We start from the raw sequence: 26,827 nt of genomic DNA, 5'->3' as shown, positions 1-26,827 counted from the left end.
AAAAAAAAACACGTGGACAAAATATGGCACGCACTAATATTACTTTCGTGATTTGTCGACCCGAAATTCTGGTTAATTTCGAAAACAATACTGGAAAATGTATACATTGTACATGTCCTTGTTTATTCCGTAGTTATTGTACGTGCCAACACATTCATATACGTGCACATTACCCTACACATCGCTGATGTCATTTTGAATATATCGCAAAACATTTGTGATTATACTTTGGCGGTTTTTCATTTGCATTTAATAAACAAGTATCGAACTCTATTTGATTGGAAATCAATTAAACAAAATCATGCTATCCATTTACAAGATAGGATGTCGTGTATTCAATTATCCACAAATAAAAGAATGTTCTTCCAAAGCTTCTTGCAAAGAAAAAATGACAAGTTTATTCTATTTGGTTTGGATATTTTCAAAGTAGATAAAATTTGATGCAAAATTAAATTTCTACGCTGTTGAAACGAAAATTAATGGACAATTTTAGTAATCCAACAAATACATAGATTGTTTAATTTTTAATGTTATTAATCACAAACATAGCCTTAAATGCTTAGAAATGTGTGTTTAAAGATAAACGTCATTTACAATGAAGAAAAAGAAGAAGATGGTACAAACACATCATGTTTGTTTGTTTGATTTACCTAGATAGTGTTTTGTTGTCAAAATAGTACACATCCCACATTACATTCTGTAATTTGTGAATGTTAATTATAGATGTTTATGAAAATAATTGTAGTTATATATGGCGTTCTATCACTATTGTTAATGTACGTGCCACAGTTCAGTTCGATCGAAACGACATATATAGTTGGATCAACATAATCAAATATTTACAATACACACAACCGATGTCATCTGGAAAATGAAAAGCACAAGAATATTCTGGGTGTCACATATAAATGGGCGAGAGACTATTGGGGAGTATGACTTTTTATTTTATTTTTAGGCATGAACGCGTCTGAAATGATAAAAACCAGTTTCCAAAGTTTTTCAGGCCAGTTTTAATGTCGTAATTCCTATATTATCTAACGTGTGCTGAATTTCATTTGAACATTTTAGCCCATAACTCCCCAAATAATTTCAAAATAAGTTTTAAAAAATAGTCAGTTATCACTATTCAAAATTTGAGCACCATCCGGATTTCAGCCTTGTATGCATAACTTTCCGATCTAGTAACGCCACTGTTCCAGGGTTTCCATAGAAATTATTATTAAGATTAACTTATTTCTATAGAACCCCAAAAAAATCACACTTCCCAAACTTTGCTTTGCACATTCGTAATAAGTATTACATATCTTCTGAAAACTTTGTGTTTACCACCATTAATTGTGTACATCAAAAATTGGCCATCTAAAACAAAAGTTCCCATTCCCAGTATGGATGTCTAGCGTACAATTTTCTCGAAATTTCCAAAAGCTAAAGACAATAAATGACATTTTAAAATATAAATCTTTTCGCATTACCTTATTCAAAATAATTGAATGGGATGTAATGTCGCCAATGCGACACACGATTACGCCGGTTTCTTTCATCTATAAAATGATAACAAAATATCTTATTCAAATCGAAAAATGTCCGGATGCGTATTTAGTTCCATCACCTTGTGCATAGCGGTGGTTGAGAGGATAACGGCAGGAATGTAGCCGAAAATAATAAATTCCATTGCATACGAAACGCATATTGTTGCGATGTCATCGTTTGATTTCACATGTTCAATGTACATCCTACGATGGATGGTATGAACGAAAACACACATTTATGGCGTTCATGTTCATTATTATTGTTCACTAACCTGATTCGAATGAAGCAGTACAATATGATCGGCGTGCATGACATCATCATTTGACAGAAAACGTATTTTGTGTGACAAACATTCAAAATATTAAAAGAATCCATCATATTATTAAAAATGATAAACATGCAGTTCAGTTTGTGGATGATGAAATCGCTGTTAAAATTCGGTGTGCAAAACTGTAAAATGCGAAGGAGAAAATGCATTTGTGCAAATGCACATTAAATTCCAACACCAACAACAAAAGTACACATTTTTCTACACTCACATTCGAAATGATTCGGATAAATTGAAAATGCGCACTAAATCGTACATTTCACGGATGTCATCAGTTTGAACGTCATTTTTCATCGGCGGCCACATTTTATTCAATGTTTTCTTTATGCTTTCATCTGCACTCACACGTGATGATTGTGAAATGTGCACATTTTTCGTTTTGTTTCCGCTCCAAAGCCATTTCAATGGCATCCATTTGGCTGCCTTTTTCAGAAATTTTTGCTCACATTTATCATTTTGTGGAAATTCTTGCCGCAAAATGGAATGGTTTACGTTAAAAAATAAAAGCTCTTCATTCGCTGGTTCATCAAATTTTAATTGATTTAGTATTAAATTTATACAATGTACACGACGAATGATTAAAAAGCAATAGACATTGAACAGCGTCATTATTGCCCTTGCACTTCCAGACGAAATTAAAAATGCTGCACACACACAAAGCGAATGCGATGGCAACTGAATGATATCGATGAGATGAAAATACATTAAAATTGTAACAGTGACGGTTTGGAAAACCAACACGAATACAAGTATCGTAAGCATTTTTGGCACGAAAATGAATCATCCATAAAAAATTGAAAAATAATACGTCTTGAGATGAAATTGAGTGCGACCAATTTCCTTTTTAAAATAAGAAACGGAACATACCTTGTCATAACTGTAAATGGGAAATAAATGCCAAAATGTTTTTCCAAATCTCGGTCGATAACAGCCAATTTCTCTAAGAGCATCCACTGATTTTTTTACAAACATTTATTCGCTAGCAACATCAACAGATCTAAAACGTAAAATGGTTTTCAACAAAATTTGAACGAAAGGTAATGGGGTGGTTAAATTTCAAAATTTTACGAAAAATAATGATCCCACTATTTTTTAAAAAAAAAAAAAAAAAAAAAAAATATCGAAATTTGTAAAGATCCTCTCATCCGAAAAAACCGGCAATTTGTAATGACTTTTTTCCTTGAAACTCATGCAAGTTCAAAGAATTTATGTCTCTGACAAAAGTGATGACCTAAAAAAGGTCTTCGCTTTCAAATTGACCAAAATTTTTCTGAAATTGTAAGTGATTGAACCCCTTGGACTCCTGGTCAGATGCTATGAATGAACCAATAAGCAAACACGCTTACAAAGCAAACCAATCGTTGCAATATATGCAATATGATTGACGGGTACATCGATGGTGCCAAACGGTTTTGGATCTATTGTTTTATAAAGCAAAAAAAAATGGCATCCAAAATGCACAGCGCCAATTGAATGGAAAATGGTCGCGACGCAGGCTGTTAGTTAAAAAAAAAAAACAATGAACAATAAAAAGAACTATGAAAATATGTCGAAACTTCAAACTGAAAACAAAAAACTTGAACACTTAACTGATATTTACTATGCCATTGTCCAAACAATTTGAGATACCAATAAATTGGTAGAAACATTTTCCATATTTGTTCATCTGATGATTTCGGAACTTTATTAAGTTGCATATTGTCCGGCTCGGTTCGAGATTGTAGAGGGAAAAAGACAATGTCGTTGCTTGAATAGCGTAAAACTAAAATATGAAACGAAATTATTGTTCGAGGTAATTTAAACTCAAGTACTATTGAATCAATCAAACAACGACCAATCAATTCATTGCATAACATAAAGGTAACATCATTATAATCTAATCAGTTTATTGCATTAATAAACGCACATAAATCATAATTAAAGTGAAATAAGCTTAATTCGGACAAAAATTGGATGAAATTACGAAATTAAAGAATCGATAGCTATCACAACAATAAAGATGTTATCTTATTAAAATGTGTAAACGGTCCGCTTTTGTCAAACCCTTGTGGAAAAAAATGACTGACTGACTATAAATTAAGTCAATTTTAATTACTTTTATGATCACAATCGACGAATTTCTCAACTCAAATAACACGAAGACGCATATAGTCACTTATAGTTATCTTTAGCTGGCTGAAATATCAGCCATTTTTGTCCCAAATTAGTCAATTTTTAGTCGACTATGAAGTCGAAATATTTCCACAAGGAAACGATATACTTTCTAACCGTCTTAGTATTAGCAGTTGTGTTTAATAAATTTTATGCAGGTATCCAAAAGGAACTGATTAAAATGTCTTTTAGAGAGCTATTGATAGATTATTAATAACCCCATCTAATTTTCAGTGAATTGAGACGATACTTTGAGAAGCCATTAAAATAGCTTTTGCGTGTTTGCTACTCAATGTGAAAGTGAATGGTGAATGTTTCATGAGCGAACGAGAAAAAGTTCATTTCCGGTATATAGTGGATTATTCAATTACCAGCAATAAAAATTCCGTTGTCAGTTAATTGATGCATGTGAGCAACAATACTGAATAAAAAACAATTTCAAGTACAACATTACGCAATAGCTGAACGCACAAATGTCTGTCATCTCATAAGCCATGAGCTATGTTCGGAATAGCGTATAAAACTGGATCATCATAATCAGATAACCATACAGAATAAAGACGTAAACTGTCTTTAAAGAAGAAGGAAAAAAACGGTTTAAAATCATAAACATTTTTACGAGTGACATTTTATCGAAAAAATATGACGCTATAAAAGTGCTCTCATTGAATATTATTATGCTGACTAAAACTTTTTCACCGACACAATACGCAACGTTACCACCAACTCTCGAGGCATTGGGCTGAGCTTTTGTTGGATTTCCATAGAAGCTTATGATAATATATATGTATATATCACCATTATTATGCGAAATCTTCATGGAATGGAAGTTGCATTTTATTTCATTTATCTTGCTTCAAATGAGCGGTACGCACGTATTGTAAAAAAACTAAGAAGAAGAATGGAACACACATGCTGTTGTACTTACTAAATTCAATAAACGTTTATGGCAATTTCTTTGATCTGACACATAGAACGTAGCAAAATGATTTGTACACAGAGTGTACCATATTTGACGGCATTCATAAATTAACACTGTTCATATGCCGACAAGGTGTGCGTTACATCACCTACATTCGCATGTGGATCAAGAATATGAATGGAAGGGATCAATCATCAAACAAATCAACTGGTTTAAATTGTCTTTCTTTTGTCACCGAAAACCACATAAATATGGTAGAATAAATACCAAGAGACTCTTCACGTCGGAGATTGAGCATCTGAGATTTGGAATCCAATGAAAAATGGCTTTTGCCTCATCAGACGAATACTACACAGAAAATCAAGTGAATGCAGAATTCGCCCAAGTTGAATAATCGATTTTCACGAACAAAACATACATGGACGTACATGTCAAAGGCTTTTAAGAATCATCCAGCAATTTTACTCCCGAAGCCAACGTACACCAGATGGAATGAACTTTCGTAAAAAAATCGATTTGCCACAAATTTTTCCGTTTAGTCAACATTTTTTGTGCCCCGGAAGCGATTTCAATTAAAAACTTCTTATACATTTTTGTAGCGGAAACTTTTTTACGAAGTTAAAATCGATTTTTGGCCATGTTACTCGAGGGGACTTCCCCTAGATTTTCCAGTGCCAGAACCTATGTTAACACTAAGCAAAATATCAAAGATTTTAAAATAAAACACAATTTGTTTCAAGTATATTGCACCTTATTGACTTTGCCAATTTAATTTCAAAAAATTCTATTCAAATAAATACTATTAATTAAAACAATGGTTCGGATGCATTCCGACAATGTGTCATCCTCAGCGAGTACATTCAAACTAAGCATAAATATAAAGTGTCGCAAAGTAAAGGATGGAATGAGAGATGTGACAAAATAACAACAAATACGATGATGTTATTTGAAAAAACGTTATTAAACTACGCAAAATGATGCACAAGCTATTAATACAAAATAATAACTCGACATTATTGCGGTCATGTCAAACATACGCTACACAAGTTTGCTGTCAAATTTATTTCAAATAAAGTTTATTCGAACTTTAGTGTCAAAAGAGTAACCAACAAAATATGTGATAAATCCACACACCGTTATTATTTATTTCATACATAACATGAAAAAGCAATGAATCAAATAATACTTGATTATGAGCATGATAACGATTCAACTTCGAAGTGTGGTATAAAACTGCAACACCATTATTAAATATGCACAAAGCGTTGAAGTCAACTGTGAAATGGATAATAAAATACAATTTAACGTAGTATATTTGAGTTGAAACAATGCACATCGTGCATGTTTCAATAATCATGTATACTTTGGATGAACAAAACGGTTTGACTTACGCTAACTAATAGTCGTCCATTCAAAAGTAGGAGACGACTCACACCAAAAACCGGATGCACTCCATTCAGTTTTCTCAAAATTTCTAGAAGCTACATTTTATTAAATAAAAAAAGGACATATAAATGGAATAAGCGAGCTTGGGTAAACATGTCTAATGCAAAGTAGGAATAAAATAATGGAGTTTGATAACTTTTGTCCCTATTTTGTCATCTATTATATGAAAATAACATTTTGCAGAAACATAAAGAATTTTTTTTTTAAACTCATAAGTGAATGTCTTTAGAAGGTCATCGCATCAACAAAATAAATTAAGGCGCCCGAAAGAGCTTCAACCAAAAAAGCCTCGGGTCAGATTTCTTGAATTTTTCGTGCTTATTCGGACCTTTTAGTGTACATTATAATGATTTTTTTTAAACAAACACACTGACTCAATGAAAACCAAATCAAACCTTTTTCAAAATAATTGGATTGGATGTGTTGTGACTTATACGACATAAAATGATGGCTGTCTCTTTGAACTAAAAAGAAATACAAAATAAGACATTTGAAATGCAGTAAACGGTTTTTAATTTACGCTTTCCATTGCAATTGTAGACAGAATGGCCGATGGTACAAAAGAAAGGTAAAAGAAATCCAACAAATATATTCCGAATATTGTTGTCAATGCATCAACCGATTTGTCGTATTTCATGTAAAGACTATAAAATATTATGTTTATAAAATGAAAACTGGTTTTAACTTGAAAATAAGGACGTAAATTTGAGGTGTTCGAAACAACAGAAAAGTACAGTTTCTATTGTGTGAACATCGAATTCATATTCATGTAAAGTAACTTGTTAGAAATTTCTTTGAGCCTGGCTGAATGGTTTGCATGTATTGATATTCATAAAATGCAGTACGGTTATGTAATCGATCTCATTCATTTTCAAAAGTTTAAGCAAAGTAATTGTCCACGGCCAGAATTAGTTCTGAAACAAAGTTTTACATAAATATGAACTACACTGTCCACACCGTTTAAATTTCAATCGATCGCCTCTAATTCAATTTTCTGTCACTTTTCTTTTAGTTTGAAAATATTAACATATGTGTTTTGACAACACAAAATGTATTAGAATAATTCTAACCTGAATTTCCCACAAACGTACAAAAGGCCGGTTGTCATCGAACCCAACATAATCACAAACATGTACTTTATAAAGCTTATGTTTAAAATTTCAAAGCAATCGAACACAATGCTCAAAATAGCTTCTATACGATTGAGCTTATGAATTATGTAATCGGCCGTCGATTGCCTTGTAAATGTAATATCGCTGATGAGACTACGGAGCGAAAAACCATATCAATTCATACATTAAAAATTTATATTTTGATTGAAAATGAGAAGAAAAAGTTGTGCATGTATAGAGTGAAATTTTTTAACTTACACTCGACGAAGTAACTTAATATCGGCTAAATTGAAAGAATTCACATGATTTTCGAGATGCTGTATTTCACTTTTTCGATCGATTTCACTGCCAAATTTAATTGGCCATGTTTTATTCAATGCATTGGTGCGGCTCTCATTGATGTTCTGTCTCAGTGTCCACGCTTTGGCAATTTCTCTATTCTCCAGTGGGTATTTCAATGATATCCATCTCACGGGTTTTCGTTCAAAAGGTTGCAATTGATTAATTTCGGGATATTCGTGTGGTAAATTTTGATGGTTTGCATTTAAGAATAAAAATTCAACGCTCAATGCGTCATCAAATACCAATTGCTTCAGAATTAGATTAACGATTTTAATGCGATGAATAATGAAGATGCAGCCAACATCAAAATATAAAACAATTGCAAAAAGACAAGCCGTTGCTGAATATAATGCAATTGAAGTGATTACTGCATGCTCAAATGATGACATAAATTTAATGAATTGCATGTATACAGCGAACGTAACACACACAGTTTGAATGTTAATCATTATAACAACGATCCATAAAATCCTGCGGGAAAAAATGACGGAAATGATGAAGATTAAAATTAAACTTTTTAATTCGTTTTTTTTGCTCTACCTCTCAATAATTCCATAGGGGCAATAAACATTGAAATGCTGCCTCAAGCTACGGTCTATGATCATAAATTTTCGTATAAGATTCCACGAGCATTCGAATGTCATAAAATTTCTCAAAATACATAGTACGTCTAAAATGGGCAGAAAAAAACACGGGAAAAAAGTATTTTAATTAAATGAAAAGCATATAAAAAAGAAACGAGCTAACTTGACAGTAAAACGGTGTTTATAATCGTGTATGACATATAATTTAAAATTGGGAAATCATTGTCGGCAAGAAATGGTCGTAGATCCAATGTAAAATAGCTCAAAAACAAGCAGACAGACACATATCCCATCATGAAAAATATGCTCAACATAGAGAATGGACGATGTGATGGCTGAAATGGTAAGGAACAAAAGTCGACATGAATTTTAAGCATTTTGAAGAGAGAGAAAAAAACAACAACCGACACACTGACGAATAATAAAAACTGATTTGTAATTCTATGCACACCTGAAACTCATTTATCCATAAGGCGAATAGACGATGATACCAATAAATGGGCCGAAAAATGTCCCATACAGTCCTTCCTGACATCAGCATATTTTGGGGTTTGGAAAAGTGGTTTTAGATTCAGCAACCGAATTGAATGATGACGATGGTGACAAAGACAATGGTGACGGTGACGGTGACGACGACGATTATGATGATGGGTGTTTGTCGTAATTAAGTCAATGCTTAACTGAGTGATGGTAACCGGTTTTATTGTTTAAACCCCTCAACTAGATCAGCCTTACAACTTAAACCAAAGCATTTACATCAAATAGCATATTCATTACACCACACATTATGTTATTGAAACAAATTTCATTAAATTTGATAGTTTAAGTGAAATTATGGGTCTTTAATAATACACAATCCATGCAAACAGTCACATTGAGCTTTTGTTCGGTTGTACATATTCATTAGCTGAGAGATAAACAGCGTGTGTGTGATATGGGAAGGAACGTGGGAGAAGTAGGAATAGAGCGAGAACGGGAGCGAGAGACCATATACAACATCCAAGTAACATGAGCGATTAACAGGCATTATTGTTTTATTATTATTTATGATGATTGTAGTAAAGCAAAATTCGCTGCATATGAATGAGAACAAAATAAAAAAATAAATGGAAACAATGAGAATATTCAAAAACTTTTTCAATGATGCATAAGCTTTGAAAAAGCTTATAATCTCATTACTGAAACGTGTAAGAGACAGACAGACACACACAAAAAATACACATGTTATGTGCATTCTTTTCGCTTTTCAATTGAATTAAATCCCATCATAAAATTGGAACAATACATTTGTCGTGTGTCAATGGTTTATTTAATGTAGGTTTTGAATTTCAATGGAAAATTGATTCATACAATAAAATGTAATAAAACGATTTTTATTTGGAAATAAATACGCCAAGCAAGAAACCATGTAATCAAAGTTAATTTGTAAATGAAGCACGATGAAGAACGTGTGTAATATAAAATTCAATGAACACGAAATAAATATCTTCTAAAAAATGTATGATTCGAACAATGAATGTAAACATGTATAATCATGAAGTGCTCAATGTGGCTTTTGGTTTGAGGCATTCAAATAAAATATATCATTTTCCCCCTCGAATCAATCATTCATTTGATAAAGAGAGTGACGTTATCGCTGACGCAGATAGCGATGGATAATTTTCGATCACAACGATTACGAGTATACATTTAAAGGAGGTATGATACATATCATTTGTAATTCGAAACCTGTGTCCATTGAACCGACCCATCAAACATAATTACCTTAATCATATTTTGGTTAAAGTTAACATTTACATCGACAACACAAAACAATACCAAAAACGACTGCGGTGACGTGGGGGAGGGGATGAACGTGCCAGCTAGAGAGATTGAAAACGGAATTTCAATTGCGTCAAAGTTTTTTTTTTACGATCACCCAATCGGCTTGCATGTTTGAACCATGGGCAAAAAAAAAATGCCAATGTGATAAAATGTACAATATAAATATCTCTATTTCAATCCAATTTTTTCCATTCCATTTAACATAGAAATATATAGTCTAGTTTTTGTGTGCGATGGTTTGTGGCTAAGGAGCACATTGATTCATTTCGATTTGGTATCAGAGTGCGGGCTTATCCATTTATATATACGTATTTTACGATAAAAGATCGCACGGAGATTACCCGTTTTCATTCATTTCCGTTTCAAGGAAAAATGCGCGACAATTTGCTTCTTCGTATTTCTGTACGCTCGAGAACGACATCGATTTAGGTGAAGCAATTTTTTTTGTTCCACTGTTTTGGCTCCAATTTATCTGCGGCTGATATATATATATATATAAGTGGCATGAAAAGAAAGAGAGAGAGAGAGAGAGAGAGAGAGAGAGTCGGAGATACGGGAAATACAATTGATAGACAAAATTGCACCAAAATGTGTAACCGAAACGTGTAGGTTCTTGGAACCTATTTTTCGAAATTCTTTAACCAAATGAAACTAATTAAAATTGGGGTTTTTTCTCCGATTTTTTTTGTCAGTTTAACTGAACTCACATAAATTTTCGCATTTTAAGGCGGAAATGTATGTAAAAGCGGTTTCAGTTTGTAAACATAAAATGGTCAATGATATATTTGCTTTAGTCATTAAACAGAGCTCAAACAGTGTGTTCAGCAACATTGAAAATCCTTTAAAATGTATTGATTTTGAGCAACGTATCAATGTCTATTTGTGTTTGGTATCGAAAACTCAATGGCACTCTTTGTACCAGTTTGGGCTGACAATAATATGTAGAACAATCGCCAAGCCCATTTTAACGACAATACCAAACCCAAGAAGATTAATCGACTGGTTGACATTTTACTTGAATACCTGACAGGAGCAACGCCGACAACAACAAACAGCTAAAATGCGACACGCATTTAAGTGACATATACATAATTTGTGTCTGAACCCTTAACAATTCACGTTTTAAGTGGCCATATTATTTGTATATGGCCATGAAAAGGCGCCAATAAAAATGACAACAGATTGAATACATACACGATTCTCATATAAGTAGAGTAGATCGGTAGACAAAAGGTTGGGAAAATGATGTTGTTTTTGTTTAATTTCTTTGTAGTAAAAACAAACATCTTTTTAGGATTTCGAATATCAAACATTTCCAAACTAATATTTAATAAAATGTCCGTCACTTTGATGTTTTTACGTTCAAAATCATGCGGCAAAACGTGTGGATAAACTTATGAAAAATGTACAAGATGTGGCAAAGTGTAGACTAAAGTGATTTTGATGTGAGCGAATGAGATGTCATTGAAGTTTGGTGGTAGAAAGTGCCCGTTTTTACCATCTTTTGAATATACAATATCGCATCTGTGAGCGATTCAAAAGAAACCTTATCCCTGAGACAAGCATTTCATGTTGCTATAAACAATCCAATTAAATTGATTGTTTTCACCGAAGAGATAACATCGCTGTTCTACAAATGAGTTTTGGTCGTTAATTGGAATTTGTTTGGCAGAGCACCGGTCATTTCGTTGTCGTCTTAGTCATGTTCACAAGCTGCTCCAAACGCAAAAACGAACGACCAATTTTCGAAATCGCTTAAAATGGCCTGTTGACATCATTCTCCCTTTTAACTCGATCCACACTCTCGACTTCAATCTTAATTGCTGGAGAAATGTTTCAATTTTATATCTTAAAGTCGCACAATGAAATCATTTTTGCTGACACTTTATGATTTTGTGTTTGTGTGTGTGTGTCTGCGTTGTGTGAGTTTGTATTACCATCAAAATATCATAATATCATCAATGCCGATGACGACAACATCATTCCCATTGAAATGATTTTCAACAAATTCAAAATGTGGATGAGAGGGTTTTGCATTTTTATTGAGTTGCGGAGCCCTTATTTACATATACATTACCTACGGTTAACAATGATGGGAGCCAGTACGGTGTGCTCTGCGAAACATGTGCAATTGTACATTTGTGAACACACACACAAGATTTAATGAACATAATATTTTGACTTGAAAACGATTGTGAATGCGCAATGCAATCAAATTTAAATATGACCGACGAACAATGGAAAAAAAATGTATTCGTGAATTGAACGCAAAAAGGCGCATACATTTTTGTACATTCAAATAAAATGGAAATGTGAAATGCTTCACCATTCTCAAACCACACAGCCACCACTTCTGAATGTATATGGTGTCAGGGGTGTTTGTGCTATCAATAGACGATCAGAATCGAATAAAAATATGCATGAGGCTGAATGCATCTGTCAAAATTAATTAATTTGATGTCAATCATCCTTTCAGCTCACTTATCTCTCTCTCTCTCCCACCTCACATTCTGTCTCTTGATTTGTTATGAGCATAGAGCAAAACCGTTTCTCTATTGATACAAGGAACAAAAAGAAAATAATGAAACTTTTTAACACACAGCACAACAATATTGAATTTATTGCGAAAAAGCTCATTTGTTTATTCTCATGTGCATGTTGAGTGCGTGCGTGTGTTGTGTGTGAGCTATTAAATAGGAAATGTTTTGGATAGAGAGGATAGAGATAGATGCGCTTTCAATCAATATTAACAAATCAATTCGTGAATTTATTCGATGTTTTATCGTTCGAGTCAAAGCTATGTCATTTTCCTTCTAGCGCTTCACTGCCAACAGCAGACACGCGTATACTTTTCCGAATCGATTAAATTATGTGGCATGGAGATTGGAGCAATGACTAGCAACGCGCTACTTTTCTCTATGTTTTTATTTCCATGCAAAAATATACATAGACAAATACATCCATACAAATTCGTGCTCCAATATGGGGGCCCTGTATGTGTGTCTGTGCTCTCTTTTGCCTATTCATTGTCTCTCTTGGTCACTATATCTTCTATTTTTTTCCATGCTTTCTCTTTCGCTCACATTTGTGCGTGACCCGTTGTTCTCGTTGATCCTTATGCCCGTTGTTTTTTTTGTTTGACGTTTACCAGCTTGATTTGAAAATAGATGAATAGAGAATGGGGAAAAAAAAGGCGACCAGAAAAGTTGAGATAAATTTGCAAAATCCTCAGTGCCATCAACGAAAGCACATTCGTTCGGTTCATCATTTGTTTTCATTACAACTACAAGCGAAACGATGTGGTGCACAGTGTGTACACACTGGCGAATGCACGATGAATAAAGACATTTTATGCGCGCATACACAAATACACCACCAAGGAGTACACATGCTCATCATGGCTATTGGCATAACTGTCTATATCGAAATATGGGGAAAATATGTTTGGAGTTGCATGTTTCAATGTTTCATTCAGTTCAACACACACGTATAGAACACATTCACTTCGTTCGTGTTGAGCATGAGAGAATCAAATGAAAGAAAGAAATAACGCGAAGAAAAAAGAACGGAAAATAAAAAAAAAATAACCAAATGGATACCAGCAGAGGCAAACGAATACGAAGCAATAGAAAGAGACAGTAGAACATAGAACATAGAATTTAAGAGAGAGAAAGCGTAAAATGCAAACGTACCCGAAACACGAAAAATGTGGATAGAGCGCACACACATAAGAATAAATGAGAGTGTGAAGCAAATGAACGAGGAAAAAAGCGAGATAGAGAAAAAGATAGAGAGAACACAAAATTGAACGAGAGAACGAATGGGGCCGCAGTGGAAAACGTGCATGCTATTGGTATACCTTTAATCTAGGTAAGTGCTCACTAACAATAAGTTCATTCTGAAGTACGTGCGACCATCTACATCGCTGAGAGAGACAATCCAATACCAAATATCATTGGAGTCTTTCGTTGGAAGTGCAAAAGTGCGAACTGTGTGTGCTTTAACTCGAAATCCGTCGACTTTTGTCGACACAACAGCCAAACAGAGAAAAGGAAATCAACTTTCGATACATTCGCTGAACAACATTTCGTTTCACTTTTAGTTTTTGCTGTATTATTATAGGTTTTTTCTTTTTTTTTCCACATCGTCACCGTCGTCTTACGAGATTGATAATAATAATAATCGGGGAAAAAAAAAACAATAATATATATACATCTTCTGAGAGTGTGCAAGAATGTGTGTTACTTTTTATGACATGAGAACATCTATAAAATGAGTTGTGCTTCATTCAATTAATGTTTTGTCTTCGAAAAGCAAGTGTCGAGAAGTGAGAAGTGAGAATAAAGAGAATAGAGCGAAAAAAACCCATAAGAAGAAAAGAACACGACGCGATAAACGGTAATCGAAAAGGATTATATATATTACATACGCTGATATTTCTTCGTTTCATTCCATTCGATGTGTGATTTTTCTATGAACGCAAAAACCATAAAAAGCTTGATTGACATTTACAAGTCACACAATTAAGTGAAATCGACCATTTTCCCACCCCCCGTTGTTTTTCATCGACCAACACCATTTCATCGGAATTGTTGACCAAGTTTTGAAACAAATAGAACAAGCGAGAGAAAATTGAATTGAGTTGAGCTTTTCTTCTCTTCAATTAGTATAATATAAATGGTGTTAGTGTGTCCATAATCCTGTACAAGATTTTTGTGGATCGAGAACAGAAGAAGAAGAAAAGAAAAACGAACATTGGAATCTTCAGCACTTCGATAACGTTGTAAGTACTGTAACGACCATTTCAACTGGTTTTCTTTTGTTTTCCACAATTTTAAACATGTTAAATACTAATGTAACCACATTACGGATTTCAAACAATCTTGAAAATAACAGCTGAATGTTCTACTATTGTCACTTCTCCAGTTACTTGCTTAGCATTTCGTTTTTTTTTTTTTCAAGTCTCACTCCATTTCTTGTAAATATAGAAAGAAAGGCCAAAGAAAGTAAATAAAAAAAAAAGTTGTAGAAAAGTACAAACTTATATTTGCTATCTTTTCATGCACGAAAAAAAAAATGTGAATTTTGCAGAAAAGCAGCACATGCATCCATTTATCAAAAATGTTGACGAGACGCACAGAATAAAAAAAAATGTAAAAATTCCATTTGATATCGATTGAACAAGTGGAGAGAATAGAGACAATGAAAGCAGCTTTTGGAAAATGAATTTTTGTGACCTGATCCGTCATTCTATTAGGTTGTTTTGGATTTTTTGTACGGCTCAAAATGTCAAAAGTTAATAAGTTGTCTTTAGATAAATTATTTACGTATATGTCCATTTAATTCACTTCGTTTGTTTGTTCGACCGTTTTCTTTCAATTCCCATAAGGGTGCCGTCTGGCGCGCGTGTGAATTCACCGAGAAAAAAAAAACAAAACATCAACCAACGACCAAACACAGAACGAACGAAGAAGATCAAAATAAAAAAAAACGAACGCGCTTTGACATTTCGTTTCTTTATTATTTTATCAAAATCAAGAACGGAGAAAGAAAGCGGGATAGATAGAGAGATAAACAAGAGGCGAATGCGAGAGAGATAACATTAAATTTCCATTTCGATTAAATAAATGAATTGTAATTTCAGTTCGACGCATATATCCAAACGACATGAACACGAAATTGACTATAAAAAGAATACAACCGTTCGTTATCGAATGCGTTCGGTGTGTTATGTGTTTGGCAGGTGACAAAAGAAAATAGAACGAATAAAGAACCAAAAACACATCAACATCGATTCTATTTTTGCGCGATTTTTCTTCGTTTTTTACTCACCAAACGAGAAGTGTTTGTGTTGGCCTAAGCAATTTCTTAATCACATTTGAATGCGATCGCAAAAAAAAAGAGGATAGAAATCACGGCCAACAATTATTATTATTGAAACGAAAACAACTATTAAGAGGCTTGCAAATTCACGCGAATTGTGTGTAATTTACTTAAAATATTCGAAACTTATAGTTTGTCGATGGTATGTGATATGGTGTCGTAGAGCTGAGGAGAAGCGCAGCCAATTGAGTGAACAAACACGGAATGCGTGCGTACCTTATGGATTCAATGTTAATATTGTTTGTCACACAATAATAATTGCGTGACCTTTGCTAAATTCCGCTTTAGATCGCATCCATTGATAGCAGCGCGTCGGTTTCTCTTCGTTTATTCCTTTTTGTGTATTGGAGGATTTACCGCGACAATCAAAACGAATCTACTCCTCTAACAATAGGACTAAAGCTGTCGAAAGGCGAATACATAAAAGGTGAACTAAAGATGTTTGCTGCTTTTTGAATGGCACACACGACCGTTGTGCTTGTTTCTGTTTCGCGTCACACTTGTTTCCTTTCTTCCTACTATTATCAGCAAACAATTTCAATTGCATTATTATTCATATCCAAGCATAGCGTTTGATCTATTTACCCAAAGAAAAACCCAACAAATAGACGGTTTGGGTGTATGTACAAAAGGTTCAAGACTAAATTGTATGAAAACATTGAACCATAAATTCCGTTTAGTTCTATTTTTATAAAAAAATTTGGCCATTTGAGCAAAAAATAGAGGGAAATCCAACAACAACAACGACGACGACGACGTCGGCTTTGACGATGATATGAATAGAATTCATGTTTTCAATGCGTTTCTGCGCACCGGATTCATTAATTGTTATTATTCAGGTTTCCTTATTGATCCGGTGATATGAATGCGTGCGAATTGTGAATTATTCATTAATTTTGACGCTTATTTTTACTTTCACACTACACCCCTAATCACAAAAAAGAATCGCTATATCGAATCGAAATCAATTACACTACTTAAATCCACCACGATCGACTTAATTAATTTCTTATTTAACTCGTTTCTTTGTTTTCGTCATCGATCGCATGGATGAATACGTCGAAACACGAAGCGACCGAAAATAAAAGTTAAAAATTCATATGATTTTTAATTAATCAATTTTGTGTTTACTAATTCTATTTATCAATTGCTTCTTCTGTTTGTCTGAGGGTCAATTTACACGTAGTTCCGTACGTACGTATGCATTTTAATGTAACGCAGTTAAAAATAAATAAATCTGACATTGTTTTACCATGCTTTTGTGGTCAGTCAGTCGAATTCAAACCGAAACTCCGAACTTTAAATGTTATGTCAAACTATGGTAACCAACCGCACTTTGTTCAACCGTATCAAACAAAACGCACACACTCAGATATGAAGAGTTGCATTTTGTGGTATTTTATATTTGCTTTCATTTTGCGAACGTTTAAACATTGTTGACATTTGACTTTTTGATGTATTTCCATGCTCTTTCGCGTATTTATGCTTCAATTCTTTGGCAAACATTTCTTTTTATAAAGGATTCGTTTTTGTACAAAAGACGAAGGGGCTACATACAAAAAGCTACAAAATTCAAACCTTTCCATTTAACTTATTCAATACTTTGGTGAACACATACCGACCTGAATAATCTAAAGCCTTTTCGTTTTTTTTTCGCTTATTCGGAATACTTGAAACACATTGCAATTAAGTCAAAGAATCTCCAAAATGAATAGCAAAATTTGCGCCGTTTGTTTTGAAGCTTCAGAAGCTTAGCTTAACTTGTTTGTTGTTGATTCATTTGAAAACATTTTTTGTGCATTCATTCATTTCATTCGAATTTTATTTGTTCGGTCGGTTTCATTCAGTTATTCAGAGCCAAGTCCCTTGAGCCAATACACACAGTGAAAATACATCGAGTGGGAAGTTGTTTGCAAATGTCTTTGGTCGGTGCGAATTGCGTCCAAATTGGCCCAAAACATACCATATCACTCCATACATCCACCGAAAAAAAGAAGCATACAAACATTACGCAGGCACCATTTTCCACGCGACCATTCATTGTGCAAATGTAAACAATGTTTATTTTGACATTTGAAAAATGAATTAAATGGCCGTTTAGCCAAACTATGATAAATATGAGTGAAAACGTAACGGTTGCATTTGAATAAAACATTTGTATTTTTATATTTCAAAATTCAAATAAATTTGTATGAGAAGAGAGAGAGAGAATAGAAAAGGAGGAAAAGCAATGAGAGAATGTGGAAAAAGGCCAACAGCATTCAGATCAGGTCAAATGCAAAAGGCCAACAACTTTGTTTGAACCAATGAAGAATAAAGTCGGACCGGAGAAAGGGGGAATGGGAGGTAAACATTCCATTTAACATTTTGCTACAGCGGCCGTACGCAAATGAATAATGCTCTTTGTGTGTTTGTGAGAGAGAAGGAGTGTGTGCTTTGCCACTTAATTCCCGTCGATAATAGCAAAGTCGCATTTGATACGCATATATGTATGTTCGTTAAGCCAAGTTTATTTATACATACATAAAATATGTATTCGCTACGCAACCACTATGATATTTATTTTCTGTGGCCGAAATCATTAAGGGCATAAAGCAAATATGTACTTCAATAATGCACATGCGCATTTCTTCACTAGATATGACCACAGAAATGTATTAAATACAAAATTATTGTTGACACAGAAAATGAAAATTTCTCTCTTTTCTATGGATACAGTTGTTGTTTGTTGTTGTCGTTTTCTTCATCTTGATGTTATTCTGTTTGAAGTTCGGATGGTATAACTTTCAAAATAATTTACAAACCAACCAACTGAACCCAAAATAATCACACTCTGGTAAATCTGCATATTGTTTCTGAAGAAACAACTGTAAAGACACAATTTCAATTCAATTTATATTGAGACTCTTTCATGCATACAGATAAAGAAACAAAAAATAAATAAAACGATTGAAAAGAAACCACACGTATAATATCATTTGACCGAGTTGCCATCTCGACCTAATGCGATTTAAGATATAAACTGCTGGCTACTAGCTGCTGGTGCTGGTGTCTCGCAAGTTACGCGAAATGGAAAATGAGACACCATCAAAATGATCATAAATTGGTCAAAGTGGGATCCAGAGTCAATATTTTCCCTTGTAATTTAGTGCTTTAAAAAATAATAATAATCATATTTTTCCATAGAACTTTTATGTTTGGTCGTCTGAACTCGTTTTGCTCCCTTTTAAAATGGGACAATTGATTTTTATACCCTTTCGAGATATGATGATAAAATACATTGTTTTTACAAAGTTTTGCATTTTTCCCCATCTTCTTCGCTATCGTCGTCACTCTTTTTTTTATTATATCGACGACTTGTTGGTATCTTTCACAAGTGTAATGCGAACAAAACATTTGGGGGTGAATCAATTAAAAATTGCGACCTCAATTTTTGTGTTTGTATTGCGTCGGAAGAGAGAGAGAGAGAGAGAGAGAGAGAGAGGGAAAAGAAAAATGTTATTGTCTTAGGGGCATTTTATTTTGATAGCCATACCATTGTTGGTTCCATCACCGGCGTCCGTCGCACACACTTTTCTATTGGGACAAGCCGCATACGATCGTCTCTCGATTGCCATATACAAAAAGCAATAAATTTTGAAAACCCACAAAAACCAACCGGTACAATTCACATATTAAACTGTTAAAATTTATTGCAATGCTTATACACAGTGACGACAAGTCGCACATTTTCGACCGTTATTTTTCATAACCAAAACAGCTCCTATCTACATTATCATCGCTTTTATTTAGATATTTTGACGGGTCCAATGCTTTTATTTGCTACACACACAAAAAAAATGAAGATGAAAGACAAAAAAAGACGTAACGCAACATATTGAGGATAGCCCAATGGAGTCACAAGACAATTCAGACATTATATTCCAAAGATTTGTTTTCCATACGGAATTTAAAACATTTCCATGAAGCGTCAACTTACACATTGTGTATTTGCATGCGTTCGCTTTGGTGTGAGCGTGAACTTAACCCCGCATAAATGAAATCTCATCCAAGTTTCATGAGGGACAAGATACGTGTGCATATTTATTCAAAATCACGAACCATCTGTGCAGCAAAGTGAATGGATTATGTTTTCTTTAAGACATTTGTTCTAAATTCCACACAAAAAATATATATATATATTCATTCGTTCCCCGGAGGCAGTATGCATGGCACACAGAGATAGAACGAAAACGAAGACGCGCACCGAAAACTGCTGAAATATAAGAGACACAAAGAACTGAATAAAGGTATCCATTTTTTTATCTGGGTCTATTTTCGATTTTCTTATCTCTTTCAATTCCAAAGCATGAACTGGAAAAATGCTTCAAATACTTTTAAAATCAGTCTCGATTTTGTGTGTTGACATTTTTTCTACCTCCCTCTCTCTCTCTCTCTCTCTCTCTCTCTCTTTTGTTCCGTCTCTCTCTCTGCATGTCTAATTTTAAGATGGATTCTTTTGTAAAATTCATGAATAAAACAAGTCATTTTTAGTGTGGAGAAAAACATTTTAGAAGAACCCAACATAAGCACAAAATAAATACTTTTGTGTCTGATGCAATGCGAAGAATAAACACATATAGAAATGCGATGAAAAAAATGTGTTGCATGCAAAGCGATTTTTGTGCATTTTCATGCAGATAATGATGTATATATTACCGTGCAAAATGGCACGGAAACTTTACTCTCCCCTCCCCCTTCCTGTCTGGCATTGTCTATGTCTGTGTTTATTTGTCTATTTCTTTCGTTCAGTATATTCATATCGCTAAGCTTTTTTTCGTATGAAATGTAAATGTAATATTCTACCGTCGAAATTGAGTGATTTAAATGAACTTGTGATGCCATTTTTTTTATATTCCAACACACATGTCAACGCTTGTACAGTGTGACACACAACAAAACGACACTTCAAATAAAGAAGATGCCAACAATAATAAACAAAAAAAAAGTTCCCGAAAATTAATGAAACTCATAAAAAATTAAATTTTTATTGCGAATGGTGATAAATGGTTCGTGTCAGCGAAACAAATGTAGCGATTTCAATTTGACGCTTTTTTTGTGCACAAGCAACAATAGTAGTAGTAGCAGCAGCAGTAACAACATCAATATAAGTATAGCATTCCATTTGCACCTATATTTTGTGCTATGTTAATGAAATGAAAAATTTAAAACAACATGTAGTCCAACAAATATGATAAAAGTGAAGAAGTGGCAAAACAACAACAACAACGAAACGTTTCATGGGAATTAAAATAACGAAAATCGAGCCCGAAACAAAAAACCGAAAAGTATCTCTCATATTGTGCAAATAACACCGTACGAAATTAGTATTCAATTTACGGGAAATTGCTTGGCACTCACACAATTGTTTGAGTACGATAGAGAAACGGTGAAAGAGAGATAGAAAAAAAAATGTGAAAGAATGAACAAAACAGCAGAGTAAAGAAAAAACTTTTTGATTACTTATTGTACGTGGAAACCGCGTTTGGCGTTAGAAAATATGATTATGCAATACATTGATATCAAAGATAGAACATAGCACAAACAAGCGTGCTCATTTTCATCACTATATCGTTAGATATACACACAGTTATATTTTTCTCGCATCTTTCTTTTAAATGCTTTTGTGTTGTTGGTGTTTACTTTCATCTGTTCTCATTCACATTATGGTTTCTATCTGCATCACAAAGTGTTATTTCTATTCAGTTTATTTTATTTTATATAGATATATCGTATACATATAATATTCATAATTCGTTTTTTTCTGTTTCGCCAATGCGTTTGCATATTTGAAATTTCTTTGATCATTGTTTCACGTTGATAGCATTTTTTTTTTGTTCTCTGTCGTATAGTCGTTCACCGTACTTTGTAGCGTGCTTGACAAAGTGTATTAAACGTTGGGTTATTTGGTCTTTTGTGTCTGTTTTGTACTGTTTTGGTGTTTTACTCTTCTCCATCGTCGTCCAATATTCTGTTGGCCTTTCCCTCACTTTGAGTGGGTGTGTGTGTATTTTTCCATTTTTCTTCTGGTTTTTTTTTTCAATATTAAATTTAATTTATTTCTTTGAACTTCAATAAGCTATTATCAAATTAATTTTGTGTTTCATTTCTTCTTTTCTTATTCCCGGCTACTCCGCTCCGTTCCTTCGTTTGCTCACAGTGAGTTCGCAATATACACAACATTTGTTGCTATAAGATTTTAAAGAAAATTGCCATTCCAAAAATAATTCAATTATTTTTCACACAGCGTAAAAAAAAATGAAATAAATTTTTCGAGCGTTTTTCATGATTCTTGTGTGTGCGTGCGTGTTTTTTTTCGTCACTCAGCAGCGTTTGAGATAAAACAGCGAGAAAAATGTCATTTTACATGTGTGTGTGTGCGCGCAATTTTTTGGTGTATATTTTTTGCTCAGAGCAACGGGGACGAATTTTTCGGCACGGCAAGAGAGCGCGCGTAATCAAGTTTTCTCATGATGCTAGACATCTGTTTGATAGCATCTCACCGTTGTCGCCATCGTTGCCGTCACCGTTTGCTCTTATATCTATCTATATACAAATTTTTTTTGTAATAAAAACTATTACATAACTTGCTCGCTCAACGATATATCCCGGCTAATATTGCCTTCCACTTAGTTCTATCGCTTCTGAAATAGTTTGACGCTTCATAAATTCAATTAATTACTTGCAAGAAATTACAAAATTTAATCAAAAACTTGAGTAGTTTCGGCTAATTTGTTGAAATAGAAAAAAATAAATATAGATATATTATTTTACCACCCACAGGTACTCGCGTGCAGAACACTTTTTATTTTCTCGCGAAATTGATAATCTGAGTAAAACTGGAGAGTCAGCCGAGCACGAAACGTAATGATAATTTGAGAAACGAAACACGTAATTGCAATCGGCAGCAACGGAACAGTAGAAAAAATACAAAACCAAAGGAAGAAAATACGAATTAAATCAAATGCACATGGTGTACATTTCTGCAATCACATTTACAACGGCATTCGGTTATTTAATAGAAAATCTTCCAAAAACGCTGAATCTCGTGTATAAGTGGCATATAAATACACATTTATTAACGGATGCGCTGTGTTTACTGAAACATTTCAAAGTGTCGCGCGAGCTCTTTGTCTCTCTCACACGCTTTTTCTCTCTCTGTGTGTATGTATAGTGCGAGCGATTGAGAGAGACTTGAACTTGGATCAAATATAGAGAGAGTGTGAGAAATAGATAAAACAAAAAATATAACACAAATTGTTACAGTGACCGTGAAACGAACCGAGAAAGCGAAAAGTAAACATTAAATCTCGAAAATTGTATTTGACTTGCACATACAGTGTAAATTTGCAGACAATTTACAAGTATTAACTCGATATAGTATATTTACACAGACTAGTACCGATTTGAGTTGATTTTCGTACGTTCGACGACGATAACGTGAACAGAGAGGAAGCTGTAAACCGAGAAGAAAAGAAGAAGACAATAACCGACAAAGTTATCTGTCAAATTGCATATTATCAAATCGTTTGCAAAAGTTTCCAAGCGAAAGGGAAAATACTGTTTAAAAGAATAGGAAGAAGAAGATAAAAAAATAAACAAAATAAACAAACGACGACACACAAAAAATGGGTTGTGAACTAGGTAAATTGGCGTCGAGCACAAAGTCAGATGATGTGAATGCAACCAGCCCCATTGAACCACCGCCACCATCAGCACCAGATCCTCGTTTACCGCTCACAGCTCGCCAAAAATATACAATGATTGCATCATGGAAAGGGATATCACGCGCTATGCAACCGACCGGAATTAATATGTTCATTAAGTAAGTTACAATAAAAATGACTGTGTGTTTGTGTGATAATATTCATTGCTCCCTCAATAGAGCACACTCAATGGGGATAGCTAAACGTATCTGCTTCTTTAATGCTTCACACAATTTTCTTTTCCATAATTTTCATCACCTAATTCAATTAAGTTTTTGTCCAATCTGTGGGTTTATCAAAACATAAATTTGCATAAATGGGTCAACGTTATACAACATCATTTCTATAATAATATAATAATTTTATCATCGGCACGAATTTATGCATACACATTTTGCTAGCTTGCTCTTGTAGCGCACTGGGAAGTGCATACACAAGAATGAGAATGGAAGGTGCCAGAAAATGGGATTCAAAGAAAATCTATATTCCTTTTAATCGAATATGTAGCTATCACCATTTGAAAGTGTTACACTTTAACATTTATTTGTCAATTTTCACACTCATTCTTAGTCATTTGCATGTACAGTTGGATTCCGTTAATTCGAATTCCATTGCTCCATCATATTCCGTTAGTTTAAATATTCCAGTTGTTTAAAAAATAAATAAAAAATGCGGAAGGATACTCTAGCGGAAGGAATAGTTGAAAAAATTTAAATAGAAGACATTTAAAAAGAAATGGCTAAAAACGTTGCACTGATTCGAATAATCGGAGGACCAACTGGATTAAATGCAAACTGACAGACATCACATAAAATAAATGACACAAACAATAATTATTCTTTAGGCTATTTGAAGATCATGGTGAGCTTTTGGGTCTATTCAATAAATTTCGAGAGCTTAAAACCAAAGAACAACAAGCATCGTCCGAAGAATTGGCTGAACATGCAAATAAAGTGATGGAAACACTTGACGAAGGCATACGTGGTCTTGATGAGCTTGACGCATTCTTTGATTTTCTGCATCAAGTGGGCGCATCACATACCCGTATTCCTGAATTCAGACCCGAATATTTTTGGGTAAGTAGTTTCTTTTTTTTATTTTCAAAGGAAAACAATACCACATAAATGACCGAAATGAGATAGATCAGAAATGTATATATTGTCTTTTCAATTTTCAAGCGATAGGTATTTTTAGATTGCAAAAATTTACAAAGAAAACCAATTTTTGCTCGTTCAATACCATTCATTTCCTTCCATTTTTCTTCTTCTCTCTCTCTTTTTTCTTCTTCTTGTTCTTTTTTTCTCTTTTTGACAGAAAATTGAGAAACCATTTCTATCGGCTGTGGAAGATACATTGGGCGATCGATACACGGAGAATGTAGAAGGAATTTATAAACTAACTATTAAATTTATTATAGAAACACTAATCACAGGGTTCGAAAGTGCCAATTCAAAGAATTCAACAGCTGCTGTCAACAACAATAGTAATTCCACCTCGGCAAATGCAAACTCGTGAAAATAGTCAAATTAAAACTAATTCATCGAAACCGGTTCGAAAGGTCGCTCTCAATTTTCGATACAAATACATTCACGCGACGCGCGCGCGCGCATCTTATAACGGTAATGGTATTAATATTGACAAAACAAATACATCATACAACAATAGCAACAGCTATTCGTTTTGCACTTAAATTAACAAGAAAATGAAAACAAAGAAGAAATTTTGACATCTGTATCGTTTGTGTAAATAACCGAAACAACAGCAACCACAACCATTTCAATTTAGATTCCAATTGCGACAAATTCGGTATGAATGTAAAATAAAACAAAACTCTTAAATGTAAGTTGTTTTCGCATAAAATGCGCTTTCGATGGGTGAATAATTGGTGTTGGTCATTTAAATTTCAATTTTAGAATGTGTGAACTATATATATAAAAAAAAAACAACTGTTTCTCTTAATTTGGCATTTGAATTGCATTTGCATTGTCTGTTCCACGTGCAAAACGCTTATCTATTAATTCGCAAACATCCTTTTTTAGCGCTTTAAACTTTATGTAGTCCGTGACGACATTCTTGTGGTCGTCTCGCTTAGTTCTTGTACTATTTTCTCGTCGGAAATTCATCTGATAGCACAACACAATTTAAAATCAGATGCACTACATCCGATGTTTTTGTCGATCGCTTTTGGCAGAATTATATGTACGCATTTAGCATTTAAGACAACACCATTCACACTTTAAAGGAAAATGACACTTTTGCCCACAAGCGTGTGTTCAATTCAAAATTTGATAACCATTTCAGTTTCTTTTTATTTATTTCTGTGTCGAACACAAATACAATACAATGGTTTGCATTGCATTTGATGAAATTGCAAACAACAACAATAAAACACATATAATTATATTTTATGAATAGTAGATTGTGTCAAATAGAGAAATAATATTTTCCAGTTTTGTGGATAGGCAGATTGTCACAGACACGCTATTTAAACGGGGAACAATATCAAAGTTTACCATTTTTCCAGTTACAGCAAACATATATATATGTATATTTATGTATCTATTAATCTATTTCAATGTTTCGGCAATGTTTCACAATGAGATTGCCACGTAAAATACGTAATATGTTTTTTTTTCTCTTTTGTTTCGTTTGATTAAGCATCTCAGTTTCAAAATAAAAATGTACCTTGACAAAAAAAAACACAGCACAAACAAGTGAAACAAATATGATTGATTCATCAGTAAATAGTTTTGGATTAAAAAAAAGAACGAATGGCATCATTGAATCAATGGTGACATTATTCGCCATTCATTTTGGCCATAAAAAAACACATTTATATAGATATTTAAAAACATACATATTAATGCAAACTTAAACTAAACCAAAGAACCGTGATTCAAAATGTGTGCGTTACACAGTTTATAATAAAAATCATAACCAAAATAAAAAATAAAAAAATT

At 33.6% G+C, this 26,827-nt stretch overlaps 2 protein-coding genes across 7 annotated transcripts; one reads left to right on the top strand and one right to left on the bottom strand.

Moving 5' to 3' along the window:
- Window positions 1-1,359: 1,359 nt before the first annotated feature.
- LOC116337577 lies at window positions 1,360-10,188 on the bottom strand. The gene is made up of 6 exons (XM_031762260.1): window positions 10,180-10,188; window positions 7,748-8,079; window positions 7,448-7,642; window positions 2,726-2,735; window positions 1,473-1,541; window positions 1,360-1,425 (listed from the first exon to the last, which is right to left on the bottom strand). Exons 1-6 carry the CDS (start codon window positions 10,186-10,188, stop codon window positions 1,360-1,362), a joined length of 681 nt encoding a protein of 226 aa, XP_031618120.1.
- Window positions 10,189-14,398: 4,210 nt separating this feature from the next.
- Window positions 14,399-25,597, top strand: LOC116342454 (neuroglobin-like). Of its 6 annotated transcripts, none has more exons than XM_031770112.1 (4): window positions 14,399-15,022; window positions 22,945-23,986; window positions 24,712-24,943; window positions 25,182-25,597. In XM_031770112.1, the coding sequence occupies exons 2-4, from the start codon at window positions 23,790-23,792 to the stop codon at window positions 25,380-25,382; spliced, it is 630 nt and encodes a 209-aa protein (XP_031625972.1). In that variant the 5' UTR covers window positions 14,399-15,022; window positions 22,945-23,789; the 3' UTR covers window positions 25,383-25,597. The 6 variants fall into 6 exon arrangements, with proteins under 6 accessions (XP_031625972.1, XP_031626353.1, XP_031626276.1 ...); XM_031770493.1 differs by lacking the exon at window positions 14,399-15,022 and adding an exon at window positions 21,254-21,272; XM_031770416.1 differs by lacking the exon at window positions 14,399-15,022 and adding an exon at window positions 21,837-21,852.
- The last annotated feature ends 1,230 nt before the right edge of the window (window positions 25,598-26,827 follow it).

Source organism: Contarinia nasturtii, unplaced genomic scaffold (genome assembly GCF_009176525.2).
Source record: "Contarinia nasturtii isolate CC-2019 unplaced genomic scaffold, AAFC_CNas_1.1 Cnas_scaffold_78, whole genome shotgun sequence".
NCBI classification, from domain to species: Eukaryota; Metazoa; Arthropoda; class Insecta; order Diptera; family Cecidomyiidae; genus Contarinia; species Contarinia nasturtii.
Note: the sequence above shows the minus strand (reverse complement) of the source record. Positions and strands in the feature narration are given on the sequence as shown.